The following is a 25,410-nucleotide window of genomic DNA, read 5'->3' on the forward strand; positions in this document are numbered from 1 at the left end:
CAGCGTGGTCTGTGCTTGTTAACAGGAGAGACTGCTTCTACAGGGTTGGGATACATTTAAATAAAATGGGTGCAAGAATATTTGCTGATGCTATCGAGGCAGTGTTAGGTGGGTCGGAAAACTGCTAGCATTAGCATTAGTATAGATGCAAGAAAGCACGCTTTCTTGCATCTATACTAATGTTTAACGGACAGGCAAATGCCTGTCCATCTCAGCCTTAAATTTATTTAGGCTATTAGCTTCCACAACAAAAGATGGAAGTCTGTTCCACCAATCAGCTACCTGCTGGCTAAAGGCAAATTTCCCCACATCTATTCTACAACTATCTTTCCTTAATTTGTAACAGTGCCCTCTCAGGTTCTTAGTCTGAACAAGAGGAGGAATCCCATCAGCATTCAGCTTGCTCAACCCATTCAGTACCTTATACACCTCAATCAGATCACCTCGCAGGTGCCTACTGTCCAGGTGCTGCAATTTGCAGAACTTAAGCCTTTATTGGTAAGAGCACCCCTTTGTTCTCCTCACCAATCTTGTTGCCCTTCTTTGTACTCATTCTAGCAACTCTACATCCTTCCTAAAATGAGGTTTCCAGACCTGTACATAGTACTCTAGGTGTGGCCTGACCATTGCCTTGTATAATGGGATAATCATCTCCCTGCCCCTGCTAGCAAAATTCCTATATATCATTGACAAGACTCCATGACCTGCCCTGGCACCTGTCTACACTGCTCAGCAAACTTCATATTTGACTGCACAATTACCCCCAGGTCTTTTTCATTCTCCACTTCCCTGAGTATAGTACCACACAGTTGGTACGTTTCTCTTCAGTTATTGCTACCCATATGCAGTATTTTGCATGCATTTATCAATGTTAAACTTCAGTTGCCACTTCTCAGTCCATTTTCCCAACTTATCTAGATAAAGCTGGAGTAGCATACTGTCTTTACCGTCGTTAACAACCCTGCCAACCTTTGTATCATCTGCAAACTTGGACATTAAACCTGATATATATACCTTCATCAATATCATTGATAAATATACAAAACAACAAGGGGCCCAACACCGAACCCTGGGGAACTTCACTAATAGCATTTGTAAATTTTCTGCCTATTCACTGCTGCTAAGCACAATCAAATGAGAATGTTTTCTCTGTTCCAGAATATCTTCACCTGAACTTTCTTCTGCAGCATCTAAAATATCGGTAACTTCTGCTCTCTTTAAAATATCAGTAATCTGGGTTTATTTGCTTTTGCTTGAGAGATCTTTGTAAATTGCATGGTATGGAGCTAAGCATTTTTGAAGCTCCCTTTTGAAATTTGTCTTCCTCTCAGTCAAAGGATCTGCATTCAGAAAATTCTAATTGCTTGGCTAAGTTTATGCTTTCCGTTTATACTTTTTACTGTAAAATTTGGAACTTCAGAATTTTAATCTGCGCTATCATCCTCTGAATTGATTTGGTTTACCTCCGATGCCATTTCCACCAAATCTGCTTTGCCAGCCCCCCCCTTTTTTACCAGTAATTCTTGAACATCTTCAGGAGTCATATCATCAAAACCTTCCTCTCCTACCAAATTAGCAAGTTCTACTATCTCACCAATTCTGTTTTCTTCCGGTTTGACCATATTTCTTGAATGAACTGACTCTGGCCATACATTTTTCCAACACAGTTTTAATGTTGATAGTTTTATTTCTTTGAGCGATCAAGTTATGATTCCGATACAGTCCACAATTGAGAAATGTTTCTATGCCTCAATCACTTGAATAGATTCGGAATCAATTTTTTTCCAAAATCCATTGTAAATTTTCTGATATAATGAGTTTTAACAGTAGATATAATGCCTTGGTCTAATGGCTGAATTAAAGAAGTTGTATTAGGTGGTAGGAACAGTACTTCAACATTTTCGATGAATTAAATCTTTTGGATGGCCTGGTGTTGTTATCCAATAGTAATAACACTTTTGCTAGATTTTTCTGCTTTAAATAGTTTTCCACAGCTGGCACAAAACAATTTAGAAACCATTCTTTTAATAAATCGTCAGTTACTCAAATTATGACTAAGTTCCTTAGGCATAATTTAGGGCTGAATTTTAATTCGCAACAAAGTAATTATTCCAATACGGTTCTTAAGAACAAAGTTTAGTAATTCTTTGAAGTCACAAGTTTTTTGTTTCTTTTTTGTGGTCTCAAACAAGCACAAGTTCAGTAGCACAGAACTTAACATGGGGATTTCTGAACAAAATAAAATAAGGGGATTTCCTACCAATATGTTAAATTAAATAAAATAAAACATAAGCCAGTAGTATGGCAAACAGTAGTATTGAATGCTTAATTAATTATTTATTTATTTCATTATAATTTAACTTTATTTAATATAATTCAATGATAGTATGTATATATATATATATATATATATATATTTTTTTTTTTTTTTTTTTGCATAACGACTAGCAAGTTGACAGCCGGAATTCATAAAAAATAAGAATGGAAAAATTTCCTTTAACATAATAATAGTATAGTTTTCTCCGCACAAATGCTAAAAAATACCTTGTTATGCAAGGTTTGCCGAAATTCTCCAACCGTGTTATATAAGTACTGTGTTGTGTGAGGATTGCCGCAATTTATCAATCGTGTTAGAACGAAACAGTGTTTCAGAAGTACCGTGTTATATGGGGGGTTGCCTGTACAGTGAACCCCCGCTTTATGATTGGTTCACTGTATGATCAAATCACTTTACAGTGGACGCTTCATAATAAAATACATATGTGGTAAGTGCCGGTCATTGTGATTGCAAATTGAATTTTAATTCTATTAAACAGCGATTCTAATAAGCAAAAATAGGAGGAATATTATCCACAGGCTATAAAATTAAAGATCACAAATTTACACTTTATTACATTACCAATTAACAAAATTCAATTATACGTGAAATTGGAAGAATATTTTCCACAGGTTAGCAAAATAGAAATAAATTTATGCTTACGTACATAGCTCAATAATGCTGCAATATGTAAACTAGTTGATATTTCTGTTCACTGACATTTTTTGTGTGTGTGTGTGGGGGGGGGGGGTTGTAAAATTTAAACCAGTAAAAAAGATAAGTAATGAATAACAAAGAACACGGCACACACAAATTGCAACTAACACGATACGCGCAAGTGAGATAGAGAGTAACAAGTTTACGAAGCTTAAAAAGTAGAAATGAAGAAAAGATTCTGAAAATTTTGTTCATGTTTTTTATACGATTGAAGAGGGAGAGGAAACACATTTCACCATAATAACATAAAAACCCACAGAATTCCAGCTATTGGTATTATTCCAAATGCAGTAAGATCGCGTTTACTACCTATTTATAATAGATTGCACTAACAGAAAAGCCCAATAAACCAGAAACTGGAAATGGTTTTTATTGTTTTATTGGTAGTGATCTCCAGAAATGTGCTTTAGAAAAATATCAAAAAGGCGTTCAAAATTGATTCTTATAACCGAACATACGATAACAATGAAAGTGTAGTGCATTTTAATGATTTGAATTGGTTTTTTTGAAATTAAAGGCTGATTTCTTAACCCATGATCATGTTAACCTACTTATTTCACTTTATGATGGGATGGGCTTACGATTGTCTCCAACCAGACCACATGGTCCTTCTTCTTGGTGAACAGCAGCGTTTGTAAATGTGTTGGCTGCATGTTTTGTTTTTGCATCCTTTGGTTGAAGTGGCTTTTTTTTTTTTTTTTTTTTTTGTGTGCTGTGCTTTAATCAATATATTAGTTTTAATCAATTTTTTAAATAAATAGGTACAATTTCCATTATAAAAATCAACTTTTAGAGAGATAAATAGTTTAGTTTTATAGTGAATATTTCGACCTGAGGTCTTGGAACGAATTACTAAAAAACAATGTATTATAGGGTTCACATTACAATGGTTTTTCTGGAATGGATTAATATCATTAAGCGGGGGGGGGTCCATTGTACTGTATACCCTGTAAATGTATTATTGACAATTAAAACCTAAAATTTTGCTTATTATACTTTTATTTATCCGTTGTGAATTCTAATTCATATTACAATTGAAATGTGCGAGGGCTGTTCAGTAAAGAATGATCATAATTCACCTCCCCCACAACATACCTTTATTAATCATCCATATTTTGATGGTCCTTTTCAAAGTGGTCCCCTATTTGATGAAATGCACTTATTCCAATGTTTGTGCCATTCTTAAAAAAAATCATTGCAGAAGCCATTTTTTTTTGATAGAATTGAGGATTGCCTCCATTGTCTTCACAACTTCTGATGACTGGAAATGATTTCCTTGTAAGGTGCAAGGAAATCATTTCCAGTCATTGATATGCTAACTAAGTACTTGATGACAGTATGGGTAATGCATATATGGGTGGTTGATGCATTGTTGGCAATGCATCAACCTAATGCGCCATAGAACTCTAAAACAAACAAACAAAAGCAATGCATCAACCACCCTGCATGCAGTTCTGTAGGGGGGAGGTCCTGTAACATATGACGTGACACAACATGCTGGTAAACCATTCCTTAAATGTCAAAAAAAATTGATGACCATAACCTTTCCTGCAGAAGTCAACTTTTGTTTTTTTCATTGTTTGTGATGATGAAGCCATGACTCATCCGCTGTTATCCTCTTGTGCAGAGCCTCACCATCCTCAGTAACCATCTGTTGCAGCTTCTGACAAAAACCTCCTTGCAAACTTGCTGTTACTGAGATGTGGGTTAGTCTTAGAACCCAGCTTGCACATACACATGACATATGCAAAAGGTCATGGAGAATACCATGCATACTTATTACTGAGGGGCGCCTCTGTAGCCAGGTGGGAAGGAGCAGCAGTGTGTAGCACATGCTTCTTGATTAGACTGGGGTTCGAGCCCATCACCACCAAATACGGAGGATGCAGAAACGTCAAGGAATGACCACCGCATATTCCCGGAGCAATATGGCCTTAGTTGCTAATGCTCCTTAAAAAAATATAAAAAAACAAACAAACAAAAAACTTCCTACTGATATTTTGCACATCTCTGTCAGTTGCTTTTCTGTGGTGACAGCAGTGACTGCAGATTTTTTTTTTTGATTGAATTGCATTCATCTTTAAACATTCTAAATCACCTGCGAGCTATGCTATATTGAAGCATAGATTCGCCATAAGTTTCTTTTAGCACTTCATATGCATTGGCTGATGTTTTCTTGAGATGGAAACAAAATCTGAGAGAAGCATACTGTTGCTCGCATGTCACATCCATTGTTATCTAGCTGAAACTGAACAGGCATGAACTTACCACCTGCCAAAGTCACGCCATGTGCACCCGTCAACTGCACGGTTATGTGATGCAGCTTGCTTTATTCTTAAATTCTGCAGCTCAGTTAGAAATAGCGAGCAGTACGGTTGTTTGTGAAAAATTTTGGTAACTCTTTATCGAACATCCTTGTACATAATGTTTTTATCTGTAAATAGTAATTTAAATTGTGATTTTATTGTTTATGGTATATTTTATTAGAATAGTAAAATTTTATATGTCATCTTGGATTTTATTGCTCTCAGAGCTGGGTTAGTGAGTGACAGAATTTTAATGTATTCTACATTCTAGTGAGATGGTTTCTAGTAATTTTTATGCTCTTTGCCTTATTAGCTGTTATAATTTATACAATTGATAAGGCCATGAGCATAGAAAGTGACTTCCAGGCCCATGGAAATGTTTAATTCAGCCTTCCATTATGATAAATATTATGTGGGGGGGAGACAAAAGTTACTCTATTTGGAGAAGCTTTGCTCTAACATTGTGTGGATCATTCTTTACACAAAAACTAAACACACTGAGGACTGATTCTTTGTTGCAGTATTAAAATAATCAGTGTGAATCACACTGATTTTTGTACATGAAACTCAGTCTGTGGTGTTGAGTTCTTGACAGGTTTGGGCATGAAACATTCACTTTTAATTTGCTGGATATCACAGTTACATTGTGTTCAGTAACATAATGCCAAAATGAAGTGTAGTTAAGCACATCTCTTTTCTATTTCCAGTTATTGGGGCCATGGTATGGTGTAGCATATGTGCACACAGACACATACATTTCCTATTCAGATTTGTATTCTTTGTGTTAGTGGTATTTTTATTTCGTGTTAGTTGTCCATTGCTAACTGAATATCACTGTATTAACCACAATAGCAATGAAGTTAATTCCTGTTTAGTGGTTGTACCAGAGTAAAAAAAAAAAAAAAAAAAAAAAATTATATATATATATATATTTTTTTTTTTTTTTTTTTTTTTTTTTTAATTGCATGTATCGCATGCAGGTTGCAAGTATGGTAAATTTGCAGTGTGCTGTTAATGTTTATATTGCATCTTTGTTTCAGTTGCCATTGTTTAATATGCAAAATTTCTGAACTCTTTTCTTATAAGTTCCTTAAAAATTTGATTCATAGTGGCTGCTTTAATAACTGTTATTTATTGTAAATCTTTTTTAACTTTTAGCCGTTCACATACAAGGTCTAGGTCACGATCTCGATTTAAGTCTCGTTCGCGATCCCCAGCATCACCACTGAAAAGTACAACTAATAAAATTGTTCCGAGGAGAAGGTATCCACCATCTCCAATGTGAGTAGTATTTATTTTACGATCTTATTAGTTAGTAGAAAGACATGTGGAGCTCATGTTATCGTGACAGCTGCTTTGAAGTGATCTTGTGATTGATAATCAGTTTCAATTGTTAATGCTTTTGGTTGATCCAGAATAACTAAATAATTCTAAAAGTCCCTGGTAAAAGCCCATTAGTATAAGTATGTGCTCACTGACAAAGTCCTGTATGTAGGAGTGGTTACAAACTAATTTCTAGCTGTAAAACAGTGTTGTCTTTGAAGTATATGTTTGGGAAGGTTCAGCAGCAATAATTTTTTTTTTTTTCCCATGTCAATGGGCAACACAAGAAAATAGTTTCGTAATCAGAGATTCTGTCGGACTGTATAAGAAAAACCTGTTGCAGGTTCAGATTAAAATAAATAAATTACCTTTTATTCTTTAAATGGCCAAGTCTAGAAGGGTTTATATATTCATTGTGACTGCATACATATTGAATTATATAATGGATAGCTGGATTTTTAGTGACACAATTCAGTGGGGTTTGTATTTTTTATGGCAGCATACAAGCTACCTCACTCATGACTGGCTGTGTGAACCATTGCACTATGGCTGGCATGACATGGTCCATTGGTCACAGTGTATCCATCTGTAAATAGGCTTCCAGCAGGATAACGACCATGAAGGCTTAAGTTTGACAAATTGCAGCTTCTGGAGACTAGGCAGGCACCTGCGAGGTGATCTAATTGAGGTGTATAAGGCTTCAATTGTTTGTTTTTTAGTACCTCATATCAGGTACTTGATATGAGGTAATAATAGGGATAAAAATGACATCACTTCTTTCCTCTATATCATAAGGCAGTGTTTCTCAACCTTTTTTGTTGCTGCGGCACACTATACATTATAATCACTACTATACTCATATTCACAAACGGGAAGTTATTTCTGTTGGGTGTATTTAATAATACACTTATTATTTGTTTTAAATGCTTTAATATCTATTTTTTGAACATACATGAATTACATGAAATTTAAAAGAAAATGCAGCAGACTTTTGATTTACCGTTATCGGATTAACCAGGACACTTCAAGACTCCCAATTAAAAAAAAAAAAAAAAAAATCAACCAAAAATCATAAACTTCATGTAATAACTAGAATAGGTATAAACAGATGTTTTGCAAGTCGTAAATAAGCGACAAGAAGCGGCGTTATAAGTCGTCATTGGGAGATTAATGTGCCTATTGTCTTGCAACTCCCGCTGTCTTCACACACGCTGCTCAAAAAAAAAACAAAAAACACCAAATGTTTAGTTTGTTCTAGTGCGTCGCGTCGATTGTGTTCGGTCGCACTGCAAAAAGACATTTTGTTTCGTTATTTATGTCAGGGATGTCAAAATTTTTTTTTTTTTTTTTTTATAGTAAATATATACTGTGTGTATGTGTGTGTATATATAAAGCATAGAAAATTAATAAATAACTTATGTAAAGTTAATTAAACAAGAACTAATTAATGCCATCTATATATAACTAGATAGAACATTACATCAGTCTTATTATTTATTTTTGTATAGCTTAAGAACAATTAGTAAGATATATTTCATATCGGATAAGCTGGTAGTTACTTAACCCGTCTAAGATATAGCCATAACTGGTCCACGAGGTAAAACCTAGTAAAGGATAATCATTAGTCAAAGCAAAAGTAAAAATAAAACAATTAATCAACATGATAATAATAATATATATCAAGTCAATTATAGGTAATAGGACACATTGAAAGGGACTTTATCAAGGGCTAACCCTCTCAATATGTCCCCTACAATTAACCCAGCTATCAGTTTCTGATATCATCTGCCTGTTTAACATAGTCAAAAGGTAATTCATGCGATAAATGGATCAGTATAGTTAAAGTTAGACAATAATTTTGTTGTTAACAGGCTGGATGAATTTAGCCCAACCGATAGATAAGACAGCAAAAGCATATATTAAGGAAGAAGAGAAATAAATGAGAACCAATAATCTTCAATTAATGTCATATTAATAAGTACAAAAGGAGCATAAGCTAAAAAAACGAGAATGGATAAGAGGTTTAAGAATAGCGATAGTACCTCAATCCCTATATCGCTATTCTTAAACCTCATATCCGTTCTCCTTTTTTAGCTTATGCTCCTTTTGTACTTATTAATATGACATTGATTGGTTCTCATTTATTTCTCTTCTTCCTTAATATATGATTTTGCTGTCTTAGCTATCGGTCGGGCTAAAGTCATCCAGCCTGTTAACAACAAAATTATTGTCTAACTTTAACTATACTGATCCATTTATCGCATGAATTACCTTTTGACTATGTTAAACAGGCAGTTGATATCAGAAACTGATAACTGGGTTAATTGCAGGGGACATATTGAGAGGGTTAGCCCTTGATAAAGTCCCTTTCAATGTGTCCTATTACCTATAATTGACTTGATATATATTATTATTATTATGTTGATTAATTGTTTTATTTTTACTTTTGCTTTGACTAATGATTATCCTTTACTAGGTTTTACCTCGTGGACCAGTTATGGCTATTATATGGTTAAGTAACTACCAGCTTATCCGATATGAAATATATCTTAATAATTGTTCTTAAACTATACAAAAAATAAATATATATATATATATATATATATATATATATATATTTTTTTTTTTTTTTTTTTTGTTTAGAAATCGTGAAAATGATGGGTAAACGCAAAAGAGTTCCACTTTCAGTTAAGCAAAAACTTGAAATTATTCAAAAGTTTTGAAAATGGTGCATCCATTAAATCTTTAATGAAATATAATGTTGATGACCAAACCATATGCAACATCATAAAAAATAAAAGGAAGCGATTAGATTTAAAATCGACATCGCAAAAAATAAAGGGAAGCATCATATTGGACATGCGAGTAGTACGTGGTAAGTTTTTTTATCTATCGCATTTTTCGATACAGTAAGCACTTACTGTTATAAGGATTTTTTTATAAGGATTGTAAAATTTAAAACAACAAAAAAATAATAATAAGCAATCAATAACGATGATCATGGCACACACAAATTGCAGAAGTGAGATCGGAGTAACAAGCAAAAAAATAGGAAAGAAGAGAAGATTCTTACAATTTATTTATGTTTTTTTGTTTTTTTTTTTTTTTGTATGACTGAAGATTTCAGTGAAGGGGGACACACATTTCACCATAATAACGTAAAAACCCACAGAATTCTAGCTATCGGTATTTTCACAAATGCAATAAGACGAGTTTACTACCCGTTTATAATTAAATGCACGAACAGAACAGAAAAACCCAGTAACCTGGAAAGTGCAAATTGTTTTATGGCAGTTACCTCCAGAAATGTGCTTTAGTAAAATGTGAGCTAGCAAGGGGTGATAATAGTGAGTTTTTACCTTAACTCTGTGAAGTTCTTTACAGAAAATTTCATTTTGGCCGTTTTGGTGCCTACCAAGAGAATAAGTGACAGCAGTACTATTAAATCTATCAAGAAAAGGAAAGCGATCGATTTGGATCAGAAAATTAAAATAATAAGAATGTATGAAATGGTCAAACATTAACAAGTATCGCGCTGAATTCAGATTTGTCAATAATAATATAGTAGCAATATGTTACTAGTCATTCCCGAGTTACGTAAAACTTGACGAAGTAAAAAGTCCTGGAACGTATTCCTATGTATGTTGGGGACTTCTGTATTTTTGGATTAACCGGGAAATCGAGAGTCTACTGTATGCAAAAAATTAACATAATTATATAAATACAATCATAACATTTTAATCAGTGAGACGGTTGAGTTTGATGGGACGCACACAGTTATTTAATACAGGGATTTAGTCTAGTATTTTAGTCTCTCTCATTTAAAGCAGAAAACCCTGTTTCACACAAGTAGAAAGTGAAAATGGCAATAAAATTCTAATTGCTTCTGAAATTCCATGAAACTCTAAATTCCATGAAAATTCATTTTGAATTTTGATCCAAAATTTGCTAATATTAGTGGTATTAAAATGAATTTCCAGCGACTGGTCACTAAAGATCTCAGCCAATTCTTCTTCTTCTTGCAGATTAAGTTCTAACATTTGGAAGATTTCTTGTTGCAAATGGGTCTCTTACCCATAAATATTTTTTGGTATCAAGGATTCAAAATAATGCACAGCTTTTGTCTTTAACAGCTCTGTTTCTCTTATTAAATCAATTTTAGTATACAAGTTTAGGGGGTAATTGTGCATGCAGATATGAAGTTCTCTGAGCAGTGCAGACAGGCTGCAAGAGTAGCTCATGGTGTCTTATCAATGATATACAGGAATTTTTCTAGCAGAGATAAAGAGGTGATTATTCCATTGTATAAGGCAATGGTCAGGCCTCATTTCAAGAAGGATGTAGAGCTGCTGGAACGAGTACAGAGAAGGGCAACAAGATTAGTGAATGGAACAAAGGGTTGCTCTTACGAAGAAAGGCTTAAGTTTTGCAAATTACAGAGTCTGGAGACTAGGCATCGGCGAGGTGATCTGATAGAGGTGTATAAAGCCTTGAATGGTTTGAGCATTCTCAATGCTGATGGGGTTCTGTCTCTTGCTCAGAATAATCACCTGAGAGGACATAAATTCAAATTGAGGAAAGACAGATGTAGGATAGATGTGTGGAAATTTGCCTTTAGCCAGCAGGTAGTTGGTTGGTGGAACAGACTTCCATCCCTTGTTGCGGAAGTTGATAGCCTAAATAAATTTAAGGCTCAGTTGGACAGGTATTTTGAACGAACGGAGGGGTGAAGTGGAAGTTTTTTTTGTTTTTTTTTTGGCTGATGCTGCATAAGCTTGCTTTCTTGCATCATATGCCTCTACTAATGCTAATACTTCAGCACAGCCTAAATAAACGAATTTTTTGTTTGAATTAATTTTTATTATGAAACTTTGATTTATTTATTTTTTAATTTGCATTTTCCACTGCACACTTGAAGCATACTTGCAGCACACAGGTTGAGAAACACTGTGCAAAGGTGTAAAATTTCACTTGTTATTTAATGTTTTTTTTTTAACAACTCTGTTGGGACAAATGCATTTGTTAAATTATAGGTAATCACAATTACCCTCTTTAATCAGTTATCTGAGATATATGCCACATTGATTTATATTCTGATTTCAGCAGAATATCTCCTGCAAGAGTGCCTCACAATCGCAATTCTTCTCTTGATCGTAGAAAGCCGACATCACCTTCCAGGCCAACTGGGAAAGTGCCACCTCCAAAACGGAAAGCAGAGCCAGCCAGGTATATATTTAAATGACGTTATTAATTTCACGTAAACAGTGTTTTTATAAAAATCCTAAAAGTGTGGATTTTTAAAAATGTGTTAAAAAGAAAGTATATAAAAAAATTAGTAATTGCATATTTGCTGACATTTCTTGGTAAATTTCTAGATTTTTTACATTTAAAAAGTTCACTTTTTTTCTTCCAGATTTCATTCGACTTTGTCTTGTTGTGAATAACTGAATTTGATAGCAAAAGCTAGTTTATTTGAGACATGCCGTGTTAAAATATATGGTTTGGTGAAGTAGTAAAAATTTAAATATTAATGTTCCCTTTGAGAAAAGTGTAGAGTGTTAGCATCGTTTCATTATATTAAATCATGAAAACTAGATGCTGTAACAATGCTTTTTATGACTATTCTAAGTAGGTCCAAAAATCTGATGGTGAGGTGTGAAATAATGTTTATGATAGGAATGTATACATTGTTTGTTTGGGAATTATGAAAACTTCAATAAGCAAACATTAAGAATGTTAATGAAGAGTTTTGTTTTTACCATTTAATGATTGAAGCTTTATGTACTGATAATTTGTAGTTTGAATGCAATTTAGTTAGAATTTTTGTCTAGTTAACCTGCAGAGGTTGTAAAGGGGAATGTACATGTTAGCTGGGCTCCATGTATAGTACTATTAAAAAAAAAAAAAAAAAAAAAAAAAACTATAGTGCAATCTTGGTATAATGCGCCTCTTCATACTGCAGTTTCAGATATACTGCAGGTATGTGCATGTTTCCTGAAATGAATTATTAAAAAAAGCGCATTCAAATAACTAGCAATTTCATATTGGAAACTGGAAATAGTGAATATTGTATATACCTAGATCCCCTATATGTCCCACTACTGTATTTCCAAGAAGGGAAATTAGCAAAAAATTGGCTGTACATGTGCTTCAATATATTCAGTTGCAGAATAATTTTTGTACACAATAGGACTCGTCAGAGAATAATTTCTGTAGACATCCAGTTTCTCCCTTTAGCTAGAGCTGCAATGAAAGAGTATAGCAGGGGAACACTAATTACAAATGCCACCTCTGGAGGGGAAAATGGCTACTATTTGTCAAGTGCATTACATTAGCTACAAAGTAAATTTTTGAAACAACAGCACATGGCATCCTTTCTTCGATTATAAGGTACACTTAGAGTAGCAAAAGCCGCTAAGGATTAAACTAAAAAAAAAAAAAAAAAACACAAACTGAAAAGTGATTTATGGAGAAAATTCCACAACATACCTTAAGTCTTTCCAGCAAAATGTGTAACTCTTGTGTGTGTCAGATAAAAGTACCATCCATATCATCGCAAATCACACTGCTTGCATAATTTTGCCTCCTCTCTTTATTCCTATCCCTTTCACTGTCTTTCCTTCCGTCTCCATTACCCTTCCCCTCCTCACTGTTACTACTTTATACATATTGGGGAGAAATGACACCCTTATTTCAATACATCTACCTATTTCTATTTTCTCTAAATTACCCACATCTGTTCTCACCATTACCCTTTGCAGTTTGAAGGATATGGTAATGGGAATGACAAAAGGCTGTCTTTCCCGTTTCCATATCTTTCAGTATCTTCCTCAGATTTTTCCAAATTCCGAAAACAAACATACATTGTTATTAATCTATATATTTGTTTCCAATAAAATTCTCATTATTCCTATCACATCCCTCATTTTTCTTCTCTCTCTTTCCAGAACCCATATGGTTCCTCCCCTCTCATTTCCTCCATTCTTTCCCTCACTCATCTGTTCATTATCCTTAATTTTTGTTGCACGTGATATCAGACTATTTTTTTCTGAGATCCCTACATAATTACATTCTTTTCCTTCTGTATTTACAAAACAGTTCTTATAAAATGCTTTGGCCATTTTCCCTTATCCTTACATTTCCATTGCTTCAGATATTTCCTTTCATATATCATTTCTACATGCTCTTCTTATTTTTCCTTAATGTGACTGTCAACCTCTCTTTCGATTACCATTGGACCCAATTTAATATTAATAAAGCCAAATGATGTCATGGCAAAAAAAAAATTATATATATATATATATATATAATTGTACATATATATTTATTATAATAATAATTATATATATAATAATTATATATATATATATATATATATATGTATAAAAAATATGATAGTATAAACGAGAGCTGTGATGCTCAATATGTTCTATGTTGATTTCAATATTTGTAGAAGAATAAGAGAAATTTACCTGAAAATGATACGTACAATACTTTCATATGCTACTCTCCAGAAATTAAAATGAATATAACATTAACGCAAACTGATTACAGTAAAAAATAAATAATTACAAAACAATTAAAAATCAGTTGAACACAATTACAAAACAATTAAAATTTTTTTAAAAAAAGTTCATAAATTTTTAAAAACGATTTTCCTTCCGGAAGCTGACAGATCTTTTCTACCTTATGCTGTGATCACGACATACGGTAAAAAAGCTGCCAGCTTCAGGAAGGAAAATTGCTTTTAAAAATTTGCGTTGAACTTTTTTAAAAATTTAATTAATTTTTTAATTGTTTTACTGTAATCATTTTTCGTTAATGTTATACAGTAAACCCCTGCTATTCGCGGTATCTGTATTCGCGATCGCTGATTTAATATAAAATGAAACCTAAAAAAATGTGAATTTTAAAGCGCCGTGAATATTTTCCGCCATAAAAAAACATGAGCATGGCTAAAATTATCTTTCCCGGTTAAAACAGCACTCAGTGGGTGGGGGGAGAGGAGTGACAAAATCGCGAGCGTGGATGTTTCTCGTTAATCCTTGTTCAGTATGTCTACGCTTGTCATGGAAGGTTTCGTCGTTTGCTTTTAATTTCTGTGCTTATAAATTGAATCAATTTATAAATTTATAAATTGATATGCTTACAAAAATGATAAATCTACCGTTTTGCAGTGTAAACAGACTTTTTCGATTGTGTTAACGAAAGAAAGTGACTTTATTGTGGACAAATTCTTTCTAACTCCTACAAAAATATGGCTACGAATAAAAAGAGAAATGTGAAAAAATATCAAAGAAGGTGATGACATTAGCGAATAAAATTGAGTTATTAGATAAAATTTCTAATGGTGAAAGTGTCTCCTCAGTGGCAAAATATTATAAAATCAATGAGGAAGAAAATCTAAAAAACCGAAAAATTCAGAAGAAAAAATCCGCCGTAGGGTCCGTGAAAACGCGCTAATTGCTTCAAAAATTTTCTCTGTAACTCGCGATGGTAAATTTGAAAAAATGGAAAAGGCTTTAAATCTGTGGATAGAAGACCGAACTCAAAATAAAATTCCGTTAAGTTCACTCATCATTCGTGAAAAGGCAAAACTCCTTTATCAACACTTTAGCGAAACTGGTGATAGCACTGGCGGGATAAGTTTTTTTTGCTAGCAAAGGCGCTGGTTTGAAAGATTTGTTTGAAATTTCTAATAAATATTACATTTAATATTAAATTGTTTCTTATTTTCATTTCGATGCCATATGCTTGCATTTCACTATGTACTGTCTATGTACATAGTCATTATGAAGGTACATATAATACATACATAGACAAAATTTTAGACTAGTTTTTCTTATATATTTCATACTTTGGAACGGAACCCCTTTATTTCTATGGGAGCCATAACTCAGTATTCGCGTTTTCGGTATTCGCGACATTTCTCAGGAACGTAACCCCCGCTATTCGCGGGGGTTTACTGTATTTGTTTTAATTTATGGAGAATAGCATACAGAAGTGTTCTACGTATCATATTGAGGTAAATTTCTCTTATTCTAAAAATAAAAAAAAATATTATATATAGTAGTAATATACAACTGTTAAGAAGCAAAATAAGCAGAAAAAGGAAAATAACAAAAGTTATTGTATGTCTAATGCTCCAAAACGCGCAGCAAAAGAATATAAATGTGTGGTTTGTAAAATAGATAAAGTGTCTGTGGAAATGGAAATGAAAAGTACACAAGGTGCCTGAACTAAGAGAAGTGGAAGTGAAGTGAAGTAGTGGTTAAACAGGTGAAAGAATTTGAAAAACCTAGTACAAAAATGAACTGGGACTGAGGAAGCAAAAAAAAATGAAAAATAATAAATAACAAAGAAATAAATAATTAAATAACACTATATTCAGATATCGAAGGGCAATTTTAGCAAGAGGTTGAATCAGGGGATGGCAAATATGCAAAATCTGAATATAGTAGATGAAAATGTGATACATACTCCTGACCATGTATCAGGCACTGCATTTCCAAACTTATCTGTAGTATTAGAAAAAGGGGGAAGCAAATATGCGGCCTTCAATTTATTTCTATTATTTCTCATTTTTAGTTTAATTTTAATATCTATCATGTCAATTTATTTCCATTTATTTCTATTATTTCTCATTTTTAGCTTAATTTAATGCATTAAACATAAATATAAAAATTAATATCATATTGTATCTGCTTCCTACAATTTTCCCAAGCTTTAAATTATAATTTAACATCCAGTTCACTCTCAGGAATGCAGAACATTAGATTTTGCCTACGGCAAGGTAAACTATCATGCCACGGATAAAACCTGGTACGTCTGCGCAATAAATGGTACTACACACATAAAACCTAAAGAAGGCAGGAAAATTGAACAGTCTCAGACTGACCACCACAGGATATGGAGGTGAAATACAATATTTTAATCTGATACATACCCGTATGGCTTTGAATCTCCTATCACAATTTACTTGCTGTCATATACGTAAACCACCCTGTTTATTTAAAATTAAGTACATATATTCAAAAAAATTAATTTCATTATTCCAATTATTCACCATGTAATTACCTAAAGTTAACCTAGAAAAACTGGTATAGAGATTATAGAAATTGGTATGTATAATACATTCCTCTAGTGTGGCTATATGTCTGCTCAAAGCCCCTGAGGAAGTAGCAGATGTATGGCCACGAGGGAGAATGTTAATTATCACTAACTTTTGCTAATTTTCTCTAGAAGTCTCTAATATTCTTTAAATTTACATTAATTTTGTTGTTTTTATACGTATCTGTGTTATATATTTATATATAAGACTATTCATACCAAGGCTAGATTTATGTATAACTAGCAGGTTGGTTGGAGTCACTACAAACCTGATACTCCCAAGTAGTACCATAATTTCAAAAAGTAATAATGTATAAATAAGTGCACACTAAAAACAAAGGCTATTGTTGCACCTATTCAAACCAGCAAATTTTTAACATTGACGAGACTGCTCTGTAATAGAAAAAAATGCCAGATTGAACCTACATTGCCAAAGTGGAAAAGACAATGCCAGGTTTCAAGGCTTCAAAAGATAGGGCCACGATCTTGCTTGAGCCTAATGCAGCGGGAGATTACAGATTAAAACCACTGCTTGTGTACCATTCTGGAAATCCTCGTGCATTTAAGGGCATCAATAAAGCCACCCTACCTGTGGATTTCCGATCGAAACAGAGAGCATGGATAATAATATCTCTCTTTGATGATTGGTTTAAATACTGCTTCATTCCTGGGGTTGAAAAATATTATAAAGACAGCGACATTCCTTTCAAGATTTTGCTTCTGTTAGATAATGCTTCTGGATACCTACGTATCTAGATGATTTCAATTCAAACTTGATAATCATATTTCTACTGCCAAACACGACTTCATACATCCAACCTATGGATCAGGGTTTTATTTCGAATTTAAAAGCATACCAACCATGCACAACATTTGCTCAGGCATTGTCTGCAGTAGACGAGAAAAATTTTATGTTAAGAGACTTGGAAATCTTACCTTGCCATCTTAAACATTAATAAGGCCCTGGCGGAAATTACTAAAAGTTGTTTAAATGACGATTGGAAGAAAATATGCCCATGGCACGTAAAAGGCTTCGAAGGATTTGAAAAAGACGAGTCATATGAGGAGGTTACAGATAAGGTTGCAGAGCTACTTCAGTTGGAGGTTGATGCCAAAGACGTGGGGGAGTTAATAGAGGAAGACGAAACGGAATTATCTAACGAAGAACTTATTGACTTGCAGGCACTGATAGTGAAAGAAGAAAATGCTGATGAAGATGAACCAAATGAGGAGCCGAGACACGTCATCACCAGAGAGATGGCAATGGTGAGGTTTGAGAAGATGAATCCTGAAAGCAAACGATTCTTAAAAGTTGAGGGGTGAGTGATGTGTTTGCTTGCTACAAAGAAATCTATGATGAAAAGAAAAAAGCCACCATCCAGTCATCCATTAAGATGTTTTTCGTAAGTTGAGCCACCAACCCCTTCTAAATCTCCACAGCCCTCAAACTTCGCAGCAGCGTACTTATCAGCTGAAGATGTCAATTCTGGCAACGATGCTCGAGAGTTCCACGGAACGCAACCCTTATGTAAGTCGGGAGTGGCTGTAGTTACTTAGGTTATCCAGGGGTGTGATTCCCGTCTGTTCTAGCGATGGCCCTAGACATAAAAATAAAGGTAGAAACTAGAAAACAGCTGAGAGTTAAGGAATGGTAATTATAATATATAATATATTTGGAATGAAGATAAATACATCCAAGGTGATAAAGCTAAATGTAGGAATATGGCTGACTAAATATAAATAATTAAATGCAAACTCACCCTATATGTGACAATCATACCAATAGGAAGCGATCAAATAGGATATCATTTTCAATCCACTGCAGGATGAAGGCCTCTCCAGCAACTTTCTAGTTCCTTCTGTTTTGTGCAATGGCCATCCATTTACTACCCACAAACTCATGAATTTCATCTGTCCATCTCTGTTGTTGTCTTCCAGGTTTTCTTCTAGTTCCTCTTGGGCCATTCTGTTATTTTCTTAGTCCATCTGTCATGTTTTCAAGCTATGTGGCCAAGACTATTTTAGTTCTTTAGTTTTGATAAGAATGTCCTTTACTTGATTTTGCTTCCTAATCCACGTGTTTCTCTTCTTATCTAACAGTCTGATTCCCAATATAATTCATTCCATTCTTCGCTGTGTAGTTCTCAGCTTCTCTTCCATTCTTTTGGTGAGTGCCCAAGTTTCACTTCCATAAGTCATGGTGGGGAGTATACATTGGTTCATTATTTTACGTTTCAGACAAATTGGGATATTGCTTCTCAGTATGTGACTATATTTCCTTGAATGCTATCCATCCAAAATTTATTCATCTCTTGACTTCCAGCCATTTATCATTATTACAGCTAATAACTTGTCCCAGATAAGTATATGACTCCACCTTTTCAATTACTGCTCCTTCAATCATTATTTCCCTTTCTGTGGCATACTTGTTCATCATTACTTTTGTTTTAGCCATATTCATCTTTAGTCCAGAATCCTTACTAACTGTGCATAACTGATTAAAAGATTTTTCAGCTGATTAAGCATAACTGATTAAGAAAAATTTTGTTTCAGTGGTCAACAACATGCCAACCAAACATAAACTTTCTGAGGTCTAGTCAGTCTTTCCCAATAATTTATACTGGGAAAAGCTAAGCACCCTATGCATCTCAGTCAGATCCCCCTCCCCTGAAGTGCCTTGTTTTCAAGTTCTGTAACCTACATCTTTGTAATTTCTCCTCATATGAACATTCCTTTGCTGTTCTCACCAGACAAGTCACCGCGTTTGGATTCTTTCAAGAAGCTCAGTGTCTTTTTTTAAATAATGCCTCTAAATCTGCACACTATTCAGATTCAGTATTCCAAATCTAGCTTTACTATTGACTTTTATAAAGAGAAATAAAACTTCCTTTTCCCTAGATATAGAGGTAAAGCAAATCATTGCTAAGACACTATGCACCTTCCCTTCTTGGCCACCTGCTTACACTATATGCTAGACTTCATGTTTGATTGTATCAGAACATCTGTTTCCCTTTCCTCATTTACATCCTTCAACTCCACACAGCTTAGTGCATAAGTTATTCTTGAATTATTATTTCCTGGGGCTTAGAGGGGAACAGGTATTCTGTGTGTTATCAAACACTCAGTCTAAAACACTGATGGATCCAATATCTTTCTATTACAGAAGATTTAGGAGAACTTCAGTTGGCCTGCCTTCCTAAAATCCACTCATGCATACCTCGATGGTAAGCCCTGTTACGTCACTTAGGTGGCAATGAACGTGTTGAGTGGTTCTCTTCAAGACGACTGGTCAGCGTGAAGAGGAAAAGATTTGTTTCGTCGTGACTGCACAACGAAACAAATGGCCCTCAGTCCCCACCGGCTTTCACTCCCCCTCTTATGGCAGCAAGAGGATCAGAGTTGAAGCAGAGGGTGCAAAGAATCTTTGGGTACGACCAGGCTGCCATGCACGTAAACTGAACTTGGCCTGTTACAACGTAAGATCGCTTATCGGTGAAGACAGGATATTAGAGCTGGAAAAGGTATTAGAAAGTGTGAATTGGAATATCATCGGTTTGGCTGAAACAAGAAGAAGAAATGAATCACTTATAAGTTTATCAAGTGGAAATCTGCTGTACACCAATGGAAACAGTGAAAGGAATGAAGGTGGAGTTGGGTTTCTTGTCCATAAAGATATAAAAAACAACATTTTGGAATTCAAAAGTACATCACCAGGGGTGTCAAGACTAATACTCAAGATTTCTAAGAGGTACAAGCTAAAGGTTATAATGATTTATGCACCATCATCGAGCCATGATGATGATGAAGAAGAGGTTGAAGAAATGTTCACCGAAATTGAGAGTCTTCTAGATGAGCATAAAATCCACTACACTATTATTATGGGGAACTTCAATGCTAATGTTGGAAAAAGACAAAACAGTGCAGAAAGTGGAAGAATCGTAAATTTTAGAATTGATGAAAAAGGTGAAAGACTTGTGAATTTGCAGAATCTCAAGGACTGTCAGTAATGAACACTTTTTTTTTCAAGAAAAGGGTGAACAGAAAGTGGACATGGAAGAGTCTAAATGGATTAACAACTAATGAAATCGACTTCATCCTCACTAACAGACGATATATTGTGAATGATGTTACTGTCCCGAATAAGGTAAGATGCACACTTGATATAGATGTAGGAAAGGAGAGGAAAAAACTGACTCGAGTAAATAATACGAAAGTCTTTGAGATAACAGAAGAGGAGAAAGAGCAGTATGTACTGCAACTTAAGAACAAGTTTGAGCTTCTCCAGACTGCTCAGGACCAAGATATCGATGAAGAATATTACAACTTTCTGAAAGTGATAAAGCACAAGAAACCTATGGGGAAAAAGAAATCCAAAGAAGAAAAAATTAGTCAAGAAAAGGTATTAGAAAGCTGGAAAAGGTATTAGAAAGTGTGAATTGGAATATCATCGGTTTGGCTGAAACAAGAAGAAGAAATGAATCACTTATAAGTTTATCAAGTGGAAATCTGCTGTACACCAATGGAAACAGTGAAAGGAATGAAGGTGGAGTTGGGTTTCTTGTCCATAAAGATATAAAAAACAACATTTTGGAATTCAAAAGTACATCACCAGGGGTGTCAAGACTAATACTCAAGATTTCTAAGAGGTACAAGCTAAAGGTTATAATGATTTATGCACCATCATCGAGCCATGATGATGATGAAGAAGAGGTTGAAGAAATGTTCACCGAAATTGAGAGTCTTCTAGATGAGCATAAAATCCACTACACTATTATTATGGGGAACTTCAATGCTAATGTTGGAAAAAGACAAAACAGTGCAGAAAGTGGAAGAATCGTAAATTTTAGAATTGATGAAAAAGGTGAAAGACTTGTGAATTTGCAGAATCTCAAGGACTGTCAGTAATGAACACTTTTTTTTTCAAGAAAAGGGTGAACAGAAAGTGGACATGGAAGAGTCTAAATGGATTAACAACTAATGAAATCGACTTCATCCTCACTAACAGACGATATATTGTGAATGATGTTACTGTCCCGAATAAGGTAAGATGCACACTTGATATAGATGTAGGAAAGGAGAGGAAAAAACTGACTCGAGTAAATAATACGAAAGTCTTTGAGATAACAGAAGAGGAGAAAGAGCAGTATGTACTGCAACTTAAGAACAAGTTTGAGCTTCTCCAGACTGCTCAGGACCAAGATATCGATGAAGAATATTACAACTTTCTGAAAGTGATAAAGCACAAGAAACCTATGGGGAAAAAGAAATCCAAAGAAGAAAAAATTAGTCAAGAAACACTTCTCGTGATGAACCAAAGACGAACCAAAATGGTTTAGGTACTCTCCGTTCACATTGACTCCTTTCTGCGACCAGTCTAATCTTCTGAAAGCTTCCTCAAGGGCAGCAGTAAACAGCTTCGGAGATATTCTGTCTCCTTGTCGAACTCCTTTCTCAATTTTAAATTTCCTACTGTCTTTGTCTAGTCTAATAAAGGAGGTAGCACTCTCATATATTTTCTTCAAAATCATAATATATGGGGTATCAATGCCTTGTCTTTCCAGTGCCCGAAACATTGCCTTATGCTGTATGGAGTCAAATGCCTTTTCATAATCCACAAATGCCAGGCATAATGGTGTTTTTTATTCATTTGCTTTCTCCATTAGTTGTGATATTACATGAAGGTGATCCATAGTTGAGAATCCTGTCCTGAAGCCAGCCTGCTCTTTCGGTTGATTCTCATCAAGTATTCTTTCTAATCTGTTAGTAATGACCCTTGTGAACAACTTGTAGATATGGGATAACAAGCTAATTGGTCTATAATTTCCAATTTCTGATTTATCTCCTTTCTTATGCAGCAAAACTATGATTGCATTATTCCACTGCTTAGGTGTCACTCCTTTTCTAATGCACTTTGTGAAGAGCCTTGCCAGTTTTTGTGTTATGTCTCTTCCTCCCAATTTTAACAACTCTACAGTAACTTCATCTTCCCCTGGGGCTTTCTGATTCTTCATTTTCTTCAATGCATGTTCTGCCTCATCAGGAAGAATATTGGGTATGTCGTATGTGTTGCTACTTTGCAATCCATCTTCCCCACTGCTGGCATCATTCCCCTGCTCCTTGTATAATTCTCTATAGTAGTGTTCTGCTATTTGAATTATGCCTTCTCTGCTGTTTATAAGTACACCATCGCTATTCTTCAGTTTCAGTATCATTTGTCTTTCTGTATTACTGCTCATGGCTGCTGATTTAAATCCTTTGTTTTCCCTTAATGCTTGTTCTACTTTTCTTGTGTTAAATCTTCTTATGTCCTCTTTGAGTCTCTTTCTAATGGCTTTGCATAACTCAGTATACTCAATTTTCTTCCTGTCAGTGTTTTTCTTGCTTTTCATTTGTCGTCTTCGGTTCATCATGACAAGTGTTTCTTGACTAATTTTTTCTTCTTTGGATTTCTTTTTCCCTATAGGTTTCTTGGGCTTTATCACTTTCAAAAAGTTGTAATATTCTTTGTCGCTATCTTGGTCCTCAGCAGTCTGCAGAAGCTCATACTTGTTCTTAAGTTCCAGTACATACTGCTTTTTCTCCTCTTCTGTTATCTCAAAGACCTTTGTATTATTTACTCGAGTCAGTTTTTTCCTTTCCTTTCCTACATCTATATCAGGTGTACATCTTACCATTCTGTGATCACTTCCAACATTTATCTCATTCAGGACAGTAATGTCATTCACAATATATCTTCTGTTAGTGAGGATGAAGTCGATTTCATTAGTAGTTAATCCATTTGGACTCTTCCATGTCCACTTTCTGTTCACCCTTTTCTTGAAAAAAGTGTTCATTACTGACAATCCTTGAGATTCTGCAAATTCCACAAGTCTTTCACCTCTTTCATTTCTTTCACCAATTCCAAAATTTCCTATAGTTCCCCTTTCTGCGCTGTTTTGTCTTTTTCCAACCTTAGCATTGAAGTCTCCCATAATAATAGTGTAGTGGGTTTTATGCTCATCTAGAAGACTCTCAATTTCGGTATACATTTCGTCAACCTCTTCATTATCATGGCTCGATGTTGATGCATAAATCATTATAATCTTTAGCTTGTATCTCTTAGAAATCTTGAGTATTAGTCTTGACACTCTTGGTGATGTACTTTTGAATTCCAAAATGTTGTTTTTTATATCTTTATGGACAAGAAACCCAACTCCACCTTCATTCCTTTCACTGTTTCCATTGGTGTACAGCAGATTTCCACTTGATAAACTTATAAGTGATTCATTTCTTCTTCTTGTTTCAGCCAAACCGATGATATTCCAATTCACATTTTCCAATTCCTTTTCCAGCTCTAATATCCTGTCTTCACCAATGAGTGTTCTTACATTATAACAGGGCAAGTTCAGTTTCCGTGCATGGCAGCCTGGTCGTACCCAGAGATTCTTAGCACCCTCTGCTTCCACTGTGATCCTCTCGCTGCCGTAAGAGGGAGAGTGAAAGCTGCTGGGAACTGAGGGCCATTTGTTTCGTTGTGCTTTCATGTGCTGGAGGGTTTGGTCTTTTCCTCTTCACACTGACCAGGCGTTTTGAAGAGAACCACTCTACACATTCGTTGCCACCTAAGTGAGGTAACAGGGCTTACCATCGAGAAGGTGTGCATGAGTGGATTTTAGGGAGGCAGGCCAACCGGACTTCTCCTAAATCTTCTGTAATAGAGAGATATTGGGTCCATCAGTGTTTTAGGCTGAGTGTCTGATAACACACAGGATACCTGTTCCCCTTTAAGCCCCTTAAGATAAAGACAGTAGCAAATTTAAAATCGAGAAAGGAGTTCGACAATGAGACACAATATCTCCGAAGCTGTTTACTGCTGTCCTTTAGGAATCTTTCTGAAGATTAGACAGGTCGCAGAAAGGAGTCAATATGAACGGAGAGTACCTAAACCATTTACGATTTGCAGAAGGCATTGTGGTCATAAGCCATGATCCCAAAGAATTAGAGAAAATTCTTAATCAGTTATGCACAGTTAGTAAGGATTTTGGACTAAAGATGAATATGGCTAAAACAAAAGTAATGACGAACAAGTATGCAACAGAAAGGGACATAATGATTGAAGGAGCAGTAATTGAATAGGTGAAGTCATATACTTCTCTGGGACAAGTTATTAGCTGTAATAATGTTAAATGGCTGGAAGTCAAGAGAAGAATAAATTTTGGATGGTAGCATTCAGGAAATATTTTTAGTCACATACTGAGAAGCAATATCCCAGTTTGTCTGAAACGAAAAATAATGAACCAGTGTATACTCCCCACCATGACTTATGGAAGTGAAACTTGGGCACTCACCAAAAGAATGAAAGAGAAGCTGAGAACTACACAGCGAAGAATGGAACGAATTATATTGGGAATCAGACTGTTAGATAAGAAGAGAAACACATGGATTAAGAAACTAACTCAAGTAAAGGACATTCTTATCAAAACTAAAGAACAACTAAAATGGTCTTGGGTAGGACGCATAGATTGAAGACATGATTACAGATGGACTAAGAAAATAACAGAATGCTGCCCTAGAGGAGCTAGAACAAAACCTGGAAGACAAAGGCAGAGGTGGATAGATGAAATTCATGAATTTGTGGGTAGTAAATGGATGGCCATT

General features: G+C 34.8%; 1 protein-coding gene across 10 annotated transcripts in view; it reads left to right on the forward strand.

Moving 5' to 3' along the window:
• The window catches only part of LOC150090406 (uncharacterized), a 390,346-nt gene that overhangs the window by 296,653 nt on the left and 68,283 nt on the right, over positions 1–25,410 (forward strand). For 9 of the 10 annotated variants that reach the window (XM_090389862.1, XM_090389864.1, XM_090389859.1 and 6 more), the window contains 2 exons: positions 6,499–6,621; positions 11,767–11,889. In XM_090389862.1, coding sequence (XP_090245988.1) covers positions 6,499–6,621; positions 11,767–11,889 — 246 coding nt within the window. The remainder of the gene's footprint in view (positions 1–6,498; positions 6,622–11,766; positions 11,890–25,410) is intronic. The other variant, XM_090389865.1, reaches the window with a different exon arrangement.

This window comes from Mastigoproctus giganteus, chromosome 2 (assembly GCF_048544385.1).
Source record: "Mastigoproctus giganteus isolate SK-2022 chromosome 2, ASM4854438v1, whole genome shotgun sequence".
NCBI lineage: Eukaryota > Metazoa > Arthropoda > Arachnida > Uropygi > Thelyphonidae > Mastigoproctus > Mastigoproctus giganteus.